General features: G+C 34.0%; 1 protein-coding gene across 1 annotated transcript in view; it reads left to right on the forward strand.

Annotated features, from left to right (window-relative positions):
• The window catches only part of ADAMTS6 (ADAM metallopeptidase with thrombospondin type 1 motif 6), a 151,235-nt gene that overhangs the window by 42,406 nt on the left and 96,267 nt on the right, over positions 1 to 12,562 (forward strand). The window contains exons 4-7 of the mRNA XM_083356960.1: positions 448 to 616; positions 3,078 to 3,295; positions 5,495 to 5,578; positions 6,155 to 6,300. Of these exons, the coding sequence (XP_083213086.1) occupies positions 448 to 616; positions 3,078 to 3,295; positions 5,495 to 5,578; positions 6,155 to 6,300 (617 nt within the window). The remainder of the gene's footprint in view (positions 1 to 447; positions 617 to 3,077; positions 3,296 to 5,494; positions 5,579 to 6,154; positions 6,301 to 12,562) is intronic.

Genomic DNA, 12,562 nt, shown 5'->3' on the forward strand with positions numbered 1-12,562 from the left:
CGTCATCTATAGTATATGCCACTATAATATCTGCATGTTAATATTTTCTTTGGATCTAATTATTAAGGATGGCAATGATGTAATTTCAATTTTTTTTGCTGTTTTCATAGTTCATACTTAAATTTTGCCATGCCTGTACAAACTTGACAGCTGTGTATTATATAAACTTTTATGTCTAAACAGGTGGAAATGCACAACTTTTTCTATAGGAGAATATATATGTCCAAGGGAGATATATATGAATCTTCAAATTGAATGCTAATTATGCATGCATATTTTTGCACTTATTAATAGTATTCTAAATGCTTGCTTTCATATTGAAATGTTTTATTGAGATTAAAAAATTTAGCTTAACTGGGAGACTAAATTAGTATATTAAAATATATGTTTTATGCATTTTTATATTTTTGAATAACTTTTAGATACATCTTTTCTTTTTTCCTTAAGCATGGTATAATTGCTACAGAAGATGAAGAATATTTTATTGAACCTTTAAGGAACACAAGTGAACAGTCTGATAATTTTCATTTTGAAGTTGGTCATCCACATGTAATTTATAAAAAATCTTCATTGTATCATCAGTTCTTCTATGATCATACCCATTGCGATATTTCAGGTAAATAGGTCAAAATTCCAGTAATAATTTCATTACCAATTGTGAAAAAATACCTAGCTATTTTTATTTTTCATTCAAAGGAAAATACAATGTATATTTTATTATAGTTTGTTTTGTGGTACTACTTTTTTCCAAGAATATCATGAACCTGCAGAGAAAAATACTAAAAGCAAAAATCCAAAATACTGCTACCTGTTCGGCTTCTATTAAAGCAGCTAAATTGTTCTCAAATAGAAAGCCCTATGCATTATCAATAGGAAATTCCTTATCAGTTCAAGCTGTACATTTGTTTGTAGGTTTCTCAATTAAAGACTTTCTTATCAGAATCAAATTCAGATCCCCAGAGGAATAGGTTTATCAGTTTCAGATAAAGATTAGTTCTGGAGGCCCCTGAAGTGGCACATATAACACCACCGTTGTGTGAGCTGCACTGGTTAGCAGTTTGCTTTCAGGTCCAGTTCAAGTTATTGGTCATTATCTTATGGCATGGGTCCAGAGTACCTCTGGAGCTATCTCATCTCAATGGGACTAGCCCATACCACTCACTTCAGTGATGAGAAGAGTCTTTTTTTGCTGTGGCCCCTATCCTTTGGAATAGTCTCTCACTAGAGGTGAGGTCCACCCTCACATTACTGGCCTCTGGAAGAGCCTTAAAACCTTATTCTGCTGGTTGACCTGGGTCCCCAATAAGGGTTTGCTATATTGGGGTGGCTGATGGAGTAGAGAGAAGATCCACTCTCCCATACTGCCTATCTTCTTGGTTTTTAGTTTTTTTTATTTAATCCTCTTAATTTTAGCTATTTTGTAATCTTTTTCACCTTTTTATTATATTGTAAGGCACCCAGAGTTGCTATAACAATGAGACGGGCAGCATCTAAATTTAATTAATAAATAAAAATAGAATCAATATGTTTAATTTTAAAGAAATGCAGCACATATTTTGGAAGAAGTACAAAACTATTTTATAGCTTCTAGAAGCATTTTCCTTAATAGAAATGTTTATAGTACTGATATCCGAATAGAGTAATTAACATGCTGATACAGACTTATTTTTCACACAAATATTTTCTATTTTTATGTTCAGTATAAATTAAAGCAACATTATATTGGAAAAGTAGGTTTGATTTAATAATGGAATAATTCACATATAACCAATAGATCAATATGATCAATTTAGATTTTCAAGTTAAGGTAAGAATTTATATGCAACGTGCTTGAGAAACATTGAGAACTTTCCAAAACATTGGAAACATTCCAAATTTCAGCCCAACACAAGTATCCAAAATTTGGGTTTGCAAATAATAAGTTTTAACTATGCAGTTCTACATTTCTATGTGAATATCACATTAGTGAATAATAACAATAGCAATAGCACTTAGACTAATATTCTGCTCCATATTGCTTTATACCCCAGTCCGCAGCCCTTTGCCAGTCCGCAGCTCATTAGAAACTGGGCTGCGGAAGTGGTGGGCAAGTGTATGTGCGTGTGCGCACAGTTCCATTTATAAAAGCAGCATGCACATGCACATGAAACCATCCCTCTCCCTCCCACTGCTGCCGTCATCTCTGCTGGTCCACCAGTCCCAGAAAAGTTGGGGAATGCTGCTTTACAGCACTCCCTGAGCAGTTTACAAATGTCAGAATATTGCCACAATCTGGGTCCTGATTTTTCCAGCCTTGGAAGGGTGGAAGGCTGAGTCAACCTTGAATCGGTCAGGATCAAACTCCTGGTTGTGGGCAGAGTTAGCCTGAAATACTGCATTCTAACCATTGCATCATCACCATTTATACTTATGTTATCCCCTTTTAAAAAGGGACATGGTGGCTCAGTGGGTTAGGACGCTGAGCTTGTCGATCAGAAGATCGGCAGTTTGGCGGGTCGAATCCCGAGTGCCACGTAACAGAGTGAGCGCCTGTTACTCGTCCCAGCTTCTGCCAACCTAGCAGTTTGAAAGCATGTAAAAATGCAAGTAGAAAAATAGGGACCACTACGGTGGGAAGGTAACAGTGTTCCGTGCGCCTTTGGCGTCTAGTCATGCTGGCCACATGACCACAGAGACGTCCTCGGACAAGTGCTGGCTCTTTGGCTTTGAAACAGAGATGAGCACTGGCCCCTAGAGTTGGAAACAACTAGCACGCATGTGCGGGGGAACCTTTACCTTTACCTTTATTTATCCCCTTTTATAATAAAGTATTTGAGAATAGTTATGGCAAGTATAACTTTTTATACCAAATCAGGTTATCTAGTGTTTTTAATTTTTAAAATTCCTAATTTGTATAATTTGTGTTATGGTTTAATTTTTAAATTTTTCCTATGCTAAATAAAATATCAACTTGTTGAAGAAATTGGAACAAAATAATTTAAAAATACATATATATGTATGCATGTTATATAACATAAAATAGATAAATAAATAATAAAAGAACACTCAATAATGTCACTAATTATTTTGATTCCTAGAAGAACTCATGGGAAGCGGTAAACCTTGGTGTTTGAACAATACTGTTGCTTTTCCATCTCTTCTGCCAGTTAATCAGACTTTGAACAATCATCATCGATTGAAGAGATCAATAAGCACTGAACGTTTTGTGGAGACGCTGGTAGTAGCAGACAAAATGATGGTGGGATACCATGGGCGCAAAGATATTGAACATTATATTTTGAGTGTTATGAATATTGTAAGTTTTATCCCTTTACATATTCACGCAACTTATTTTAACACTGCAGATTGTAATGTTATTAGGTTTAAAATATAAGAATATATTACTAAAGGTGTTATTTTTTCAGTTACTTTTTTCTAAGAATGTATCCCAGTTGTCAGTGAAGTATGTTATTTACTTCTTTGGAAAATGGCTATGAAATATGAACCAATAGTGCTAGCAATGCACCAAATGCAGTCTTTTAGATACAAAAAAGGTAGTTCTGTTTGAAGTTACCATTGGTTTTGCTTAATGACCATGACTTTTACTTAACAACTACTCAACAAAGCTCATAAAGTTGAATCACATGGCTAACCCTCTTTATAACTATCACAACCTACAGCTGTAATGGGCAGGCTCCATTACATTCTTATGTTGAGAGCTACCTGTAGTTACAGGTATTTTTAGGCAATTTTTATTTTATTGATTGATTTAATTTTTATTCTTTCTTTATTATTGTTTATAAAACTCAAGGTGGCGAACAAATCAATACTTTTTCCTCTTCCTATTTTTCCTGGAACAAAAACCCTATTAGATGGGATGGGTTGAGAAAAAGTGACTGGCCCAGCTGATTTTTCATGACTTAAGGTGGGACTAGAAGTCATGATTTCCTGGATCCTAGGCCAGCACCTTAACCACTAGAGTAAACTGATTCTCAGTGATATTTTAGTTCTGTGGCCAGGGCAGTATCTATTAACTGAATGACCGAGTCACAAATGATTGACTTTGATCTGAAAAGATTACTGCTACCCCCCTCCTTAAATTTGCTACCAGTTCAGTTAATAGGCTATAACCACCACACTGGCATTTACTTTTTCAGTAGCAAAAGCGTCCACATAATTAATAAATTTGCTTCTTCTGTTTTAATAAATGCGTCATCTGTTTACATGGGACCAAATCACCAGTCAGTTTGTTCCATCTGGACAGTGTACTTCACTCTAGATCAGACATGTCAAACACAAGGCCCGGGGGCCAGATCCGGCCCGCGAAGTGGTTTCATGCAGCCTGCGAAGCCATCCTGGAAACAGTGAGGGAACGGCCCCCACTGCCTTGGCCCTGGCCCAGAGACCCTCCTTCTGCCAGAGACCCTCAGATCTGTCCCACTCCTGCCCAGGCCCCCATAGGCACCCTTGATGCAAACGATGTAGAGCTGGCCACGCCCACCCAGTAGGCCATAGGCACTCTAGCCACGCCCACCCAGTAGGCCACGCCCACCCAGGCCACACCCACCCGGCCCCCTGAGGGCAACCACAATGCTGATGCGGCCCTCAATGAAATTGAGTTTGACACCCCTGCTCTAGGTAGTTAGGAGGGCAATAGCCTTAGTGCTTTTCTCTTGGAGAGGACTAAATAAACTGCACAGATGCCAACTTCTGAGTTAGTGCTTCTGCTTCTCCATGGGCTTTTATCAAGTAAAACCACTTTCAGGCACGTTGTTAAAGTAGTTATTTAAAAATCAAATTGTGTGGTGTTTCAGTTGACTACTTCACTATTACATTTTTTTAATGGATTGGTACCTTTTAATCGTTCTTGTAGATGTATATTGCAAAGAATTTTAGAGGGGATGTGTAACCCACATCAGCCTAATCCTCCATACATTCTTTCATGTAAGGACTAATTTGTGTTTAGAATATGTGGATAGTGACTTTTAGGACATCAATATAATATTGTAAACAAAGTAAATATGAGAAAACAATTTAGGCACATCATTTTACATTAGTTGCTTTTCTCAAGGGCAGCCAGATGTAGAGCACATTATACTAATCTATATGGGAGGTGGTTGAAACACAATTTATTGTAGCCAAATTTATCTTTTCTTGCAAAAGTAAAATGGAACACTGTTTGAAAAAAAAAATCTTAGCAGCACCAGATTCTTTAAAGGATATCTCAAAACTTAATGTAACATTTCAGGGGGAGTACCATAGTTAATATTAATATGAACTTTCCCCCTTATCTTTCAAGATTTAAGTTACCTAATTCTTAGAGTGTTAATAATGTACAGTTTATACTGGATAAATACCACTATACTCAAATAATATACTATATCACCTACACTTTATCATACAATTAAAAATATTTTTTTAAAAATAAAAAAACTAAAAGACATGAGATATATTTCAAAGCTAGCAGGTTTTTATTTGTCTGACTTTATGTCTTTTCTTCTTTTCTGGAGGTCAGGTTGCCAAACTTTACCGTGATTCCAGCCTAGGAAACGTTGTGAATATTATAGTGACTCGTTTAATTGTCCTCACAGAAGATCAGGTAAGCAAGTTCAGATGTCTAAAATATAAGTAATGCAAATTAAATATAATAAAATATGGCTAAATATTGTTTGGAAAAAATGTTTAAGGGTAACACTACCATTACCAAGCGTCATCTGCATTATTTTAAATTTGAAGAGATTAGGAAAGTATTATGTAAATAATTGAATATCAGTTCAATTGAATATCATGAAAATTACATAAGTGGAAGATTGGAGTTCTAAAGTATTGTCATAACTTGTTCTTTGTTCTTGAATTTTGAAATTGTAAAAACCTTCTAAATAGCACCTTCCTCTGCATATAAGTACTTGCTGTAAGAGAGGAAAAGATAAATATTAAACTAAATCTATAATCCTTCTGGCAAAATCATTTTGAAGTTTGAAATTAAATTAAATCTTTAAGATGCATGCACAAAACATACTGTAAGACAGATTTAACAGTGATAAAAATTGGCAAGAAGAAATTATTCCTAGAAATCACTGCTTCTAAATACAGATCATAGTTAGACTTCAGAAGTCTTAACCGCTGACCCTAGTAACTTGTTTGGAACATTTCTGGTATGCATGTTGTATTGCAGCCAAACTTGGAGATAAATCACCATGCAGACAAGTCCCTTGATAGCTTCTGTAAGTGGCAGAAATCCATTCTGTCTCACCAAAGTGATGGAAACACCATTCCAGAAAATGGAATTGCCCACCATGATAATGCAGTCCTTATTACTAGGTATGATTCATTGATTTTTTTTCTCCTTTCCGTTTCTCACTTATTTGTGTTTTTAAAAAAAGCTAAAGTATAAGTATTTGTAGTAATCACATCAAGATGAAAATGTTGCTTATACTGACATAGTAATACAATATTCAACAATAGAACATACATTTCCGTCAGTAATAGATAAAGTATAAAGCCTACTGCATATGAAATGAAATAATAGAATTGTATGTTTAATGCTTTTAAAAGTATTTTAGACTTTTTATTTTAGAACAAATCGAGAGCAGGACCCTAATAAGTTCCTGTGCATGGAATTCTGAAAGTTGTGCATTCTTCTATCTTTTTTGTAATTTTGATTTTTGGAATCACCTTATAGATATATCTATCAAACACATTTTAGGTCATGGGATATATCAATGGAAGAAAGCTTTTGTTTTGTACACATGGCTTATGGCTGACTGCTGAGAGAAACAAGACATCAGTCCTCTTTAGTTCTCAAACTTCAAGATAATTTTTTAATTTACTGATCATGTTTTTATCACAAAGCTCAGACACACATAAATAAAATTATACTATTTTGACCTCACAGTTACTTTGTGGGTAGGTCAAAAGAAAATTACTTGCCTGAAATAGTTCAATCAGCTTCTGAGATTCATATCCAGCTTTTGTTGCATTACCTTACATCTGTTAATATAATCCAATCTGGTTGAAAATATACAGGTGACCAACAGATGCCAGCAAAATGTTAGATTTTTTTGTTGCTCTTTGCTGCCACCAGTAGCAAAATATCTGATATTTGCAGTTCTGGTTGTCCGGCTATCACATATATTCTATGTGTTCATGAACATCACTAAAATAATTTTGTTTTACTGAGGGAATTCATGATAAAATCAATGTGTCTTGTGTATTTTAATCAGCGTGAAACGATCAAGCATACAGTTTTTGGCTCTATTTTCAAAACTTTTTAAACGTTTATTGAAAATAAAAAATGTGGAGAACAATAGTAGACAAATAACTTGTAATTATTGAGTTGTATAAAGTCAACCAAGCTGTTATCATTTTCTTGTTATAAATAAATTATGTACATGATATTCTTAGAACAACTTTCCAGGAAGTTGTTCCAGAGGCTCTTAAATGTTTTTAAACTATGACCATTTCAGAAAACTGCATTAATTCAACAACATGAATGGAATTTTTTAGAATATTGTAGATGTTGTATCTATTAAATGTTATATACACACTTATATATCTATCTACTTCTCATGGGATCACTGAGTTGGCAGTTTTACTGCCAAAAGGAAGAGCCTATTTTCCAGTAAAATTCTTGCCTTGATTCTCAGGTTTTGTCTTAACTCCTATTGTCATGGTTTGCCAGGACATATATCGCAATTATTATCAATACGTACATGAATTTTTAGAATTGAATTTATTTTTCTCTGTACTTTCCACTAGTTTACAAACATGCACTTTGTGTCATAATTATTCAGAAAGATCTTTAAATGCAGAATGGCAATGTTATTGTACACTGGGATTATCTACCTGGGTGTTCTCTTACACTACCATTATATTTTTAGTTGTATAACCTTTCTTCCTCAGGTCCCTCCACTCTCTCCCAGGATATGATTTTTCTTCTAAGACAAGACAAATAACATGTACATGGCTCATGGAAGGGGCTAGCAAGTTGTTTTATTTTATTGTGGAGGAGAAAGGCATATTTATTCAAGATCAGTGATATCTAAGTGGGCGGGCTACTTAATTTAAGAATTACTATTCCAGAGCTCACAGCTAATAAGAACTGGCTCACCTTCCATGGTATTTAGTCTTTTCTGTTACAAAAGCCTTGGTTCAAGAATAATACTATACTCTGAGGGCATTGTTTAGTTTCATTTCTATAAAATAGTTTCATTTTGTCAGCTAATTGATAGTTTTAATCTAATGTTTAGACCTAATGAACAGGTCTATTTTTTGTTTTGAAGTATTCTTTTTTATCTTACTTTTAGAGTCTCTACTTTAATGTGTAACATTTATAATAAAGTTCTTAGTATTTTATACTGTGCATATTATGATATGAGAGCAATTCATATGCTTATGATTGAAGAAATTATATTTAGATTCATCATTGGTGTAAATATTCAATGTGTGGAATATGATAACTTCCTCAAGGATAATTATTTCCAAGGAGCTTCTTGTTTTCAGGTAGCCCAATATCATAGCTTCTATAATTGGGAAAACTAACTTTGGAGGCTGGTAATTAAAAGGGGAAATATTGGCATCAATTTTTCTTAAATCATGTCTTCCATTACAGAAAAAAGAGAACAACAATATTTTCTGATGCTTCTTAGAATACTTAATAAACTTAATAATTCTAGGCATATTTTCTGAGATTAAATTCTATTAAAATCAATGAGACTAATTTCTAAATACAGATATTTAGAATATAAAAATGCTTTTGTGAATCATTTAAAAATGCAGTGCTGGTGTTAGGTAAACCGGGGTCCCAATCTCTGGGCCACGACACACTAGTGGGCCATGAATTGTTTGCAACCGGGCCACGGAAACAATGGGTGACCATGTGTGCACACTCATCCCCACTTGTGTGAACAATGGTCCAGTGTGTGCACAAGCACTTCATTTGTGTGAGTGATGGGTGTGCATGCACGCCGCTCATACAAATGTAGCTGTGGATGCACGCTTTCCAGCAGCTTGCGCAGAACCATCCCCTCTTCCCCCCCCAAAGGTCCACAAAATTGGGAAGGTTGGGAACTTTGAGGTAAACTGGGAGAAAATTTTTTGTAATAGATTGTTTAGATTTTGCTATGCTTGTTGAAGCTAAGATGGTGGAGCAGTGGGCTAATGCCTCCTTAAGTAACACCAGTTGCCTGCAATTAGTGCAGGTTCGCATCCCACCAGGCTCAAGGTTGAGTCAGCTTTCCATCCTTCCGAGGTAGGTAAAATGAGGACCCAGATTGTTGGGAGCAATAAGCTGACTTTGTAAAAATGCCGCTTGGGCCCCCCCGAAAGCCCTAATAAGCAGGTATATACCTAGAATGAAGGCTATTGCTAAGCTTGTAAGCCGCCCTGAGTCTTCGGAGAAGGGCGGGATATAAATGGGATTAAAAAAAAAGATGGATTTATGGTTGTTGTTCAGTCGCTAAATGGACCCCATGGACCAAGGCATGCCAGACTCCCCTGTCTTCCCAGAGTTTGCCCAATTTCAATTCATTGCATTGAGAATTTATGGTACTTAATATATTTAATTTTGAGGTTTCTTATACTTAAGAAAGATTGAAAGCATACCTGGATGATAGAATTATTTATGAACATACAAATTAGAGGATTAAGAACGATATTGTTTTAGATAGGTAAATAGGTAGGTAAAATGAGGACCAAGATTGTTTGGGCAATAAGCTGACTTTGTAATAATGCCACTTGGTGGGGGGGGGGCGAAAGCCCTAATAAGCAGGCATATACACAGAATGAAGGCTATTGCTAAGCACATTGGTTTGTGCTTAAATTGTAAGCCGCCCTGAGTCTTCGGAGAAGGGCGGGATATAAATGGGATTAAAATAAATATATAAATAAATGAAATAGGAATTTTTTAATATGTATGTAAAGTATGAGAAATACTATGTTGAAGATGAGATTTACTAACAAGCAGTAATAAAATTAATTGCAACTTTTCTGTTTTATTAAATTATTTAAAACAATTATTACTGTAATAAATTTTACTATGGTTCTCCTTGTTCACCAATTTATTCAAATACATATTTGTTTATATGACCAATATTATATGTTTATCTGTTATATTTATATTGCATCTTTTATTCCGGAGCTCAGTGTGGCATACATAGCACTGCCTCCTCACATTTTCCCCAATAACAACCCTGCAAGCTCACTTGGGCAAAGACAGAATCTGATTCAGATATATTCAGTAAACTTCTGCTGAAAATGCTACAACAAAAAAGGAACACTTTATTGGATGGTAATGATACAAAAAGACTAAAATTTATTTGAAAAAAATAGATCAAAATATTCAGACAGTTCTAAAAATAACATTGATCTATAACCACAAATAATTTACAAAATATGTTTCCAGATAATATAAATGAAAAGCACCAGAATTTATTATGGTACATGCTAAGAATCAATCGGGCACAATATTGAAAAGCAGAAAACTTGCTGTCAATAAAAATAATGAAATTTAAAAATAGGTGTCAATGGAAAAATTCACCATATAAATTCACAGCAGAACTCTAACCAAGTTTTAAAAAAATGGTTTCCTTATATACAACACGTTACACAGCAAAGCAGATTCAGACACTTGAAATATGATATTTGAAGAAAAACGGAGCTTAAAAAATAATAGTAAAAATAATCTAAACAAAACTTATTAATATTGTCCAAAACATAGTATAAAAATTACTGGCTGGGAAAAATAGGAGGAGACGGGGGCTGCTAGAATGCCTTTTTAAAATGTATATATTAATCTGTTTTGCTTTCTTTAACTTCGAAACATCTTTTTATATAACCATCATTTGTGTGTGTATATCTCATTTTCCTTTCTCATTTTGCTTTTTTTGTTTGTATGTTCAGTAGACTTTACATTATATTTTTACAGTGAAAATGATATTTCAGAAATGATTAACTTACATTTATTTAAAAATACCTGATTAAATGGAGAAGTAGTAAAATTAATACTTCAGTTAAATAATTCTACAGTCCAACAATTGATTCCATTTGGGAAAAAATATTATATACATTTTGTCTGTAGTTACTGTTTCCATTTATTGCAAAGTTTACTATACAACTTTATATATATCTATGTATGTGACTATACACCTAGTATGATTTTGTTTCTTTTTTAGGTTTTTGCTTTCTTTTATAGTTTTGTGTTTTTTTTTCTTTTTTTTTTCTTTTAAAAAATATTTAATAAAAGAAAGGGAGTTTTTCTAAAAAAAAAGAGAAAATTTCTGGGGGTAAAGATGGATTGAATTTTGGTCTTCCCAGTACCACTCTAGCATTGCAACCACTATAAAATACTGGCTTTTAATATGGTAACATTGGCATATTTTGCAAGATATAATGGGTTGTGAGAATGACCTTGAGAAACAGGACAAAGAAGCACAACCTAGACAATAGTTTGATAAACAAAATCTGAGTGCAAAGGAAGGATGGGGATGAAGAAAGTCTGGGGAATAAAAGTAAGGATGGGAAAAGATACTTTCAGACTTGCAAGTTATGATAATCTTACAGCTAAGATAGTGTTAGTATTTTTGGTTTGTGCTTCTTGTCTAGGGTTAGCCTTGAAGGACTATCACAAGACTGGGGTACATAGTTTATAAATTATCCAATGTAATTAAACAAAAGGAAAAATTAAGTTGATATCATAGAAAAGATAAACCCAAACTTTCAATTGTTGCTTACTGCAAAATATCTCATATATATGCTACACAAGGGAGGTATTTTTGTGTGACTTTCAAGAACCAATTTGGTCTAGTGGTTAAGACACCAGGCTACAAAACAGGATACTATGAATTCTAATCCTGCCTTAGGCATGAAAGCTAGCTGGGTAACTTTGGGCCAGTCACTCCGTCTTTCTCAGCCCATAATATCAAGCTTGGGCAACAAGCTAGTAGAGTGTCAATTCCTGTCAAAATACAGGTCCTGCAACTGCAGGAAATGCTGGGAAGAAAAAAAAATTGTGACCTTCTTTTCAATATAAGCACAACATACAAACAAACACACAAACAAACTATTTTTTTTAAAAAAGTTGTCACTTTGCTAATTTAAGAACTGAATATTCAAACTGGGCCATTGGTTCAAAATTTAACATTATATGAATAACATTGCACAAACTTTGAACTGACATGCTTTTCCACTCTGCTGGCAGAGTTGCAAAATAGAGATAAGAAACATGTGGTTCCTATTTTACAGAAACTATAGTTTATCATTATATTTAAAAATAATGGTTGGAGTAAACTTTGTTTTAATAAATAAGAGCATATATTGTAATTTGATTCTATTTTTTCAACAAATCATAGTCTAAATTGGCATACAAATAAATTGAAGATAATGTTATTTAGGAAACAAATACTTCCTATCCCCTTTCTGTCATACTTTAAGGGAAGGGAAACTGAAGAATTTTGTTGTTATTTAGGAAATAAACAGGCATATTCTATGTTTATATTCAAATATATGGACTCTGTAGCTATACATTTAACTTATTTCTTGTGAAAATGTATTATTCACTTTATTTATGTTGTTCAGGAATTCAAGG

Source organism: Vipera ursinii (genome assembly GCF_947247035.1).
Source record: "Vipera ursinii genome assembly, chromosome: 2".
In the NCBI taxonomy this organism is placed as follows: domain Eukaryota; kingdom Metazoa; phylum Chordata; class Lepidosauria; order Squamata; family Viperidae; genus Vipera; species Vipera ursinii.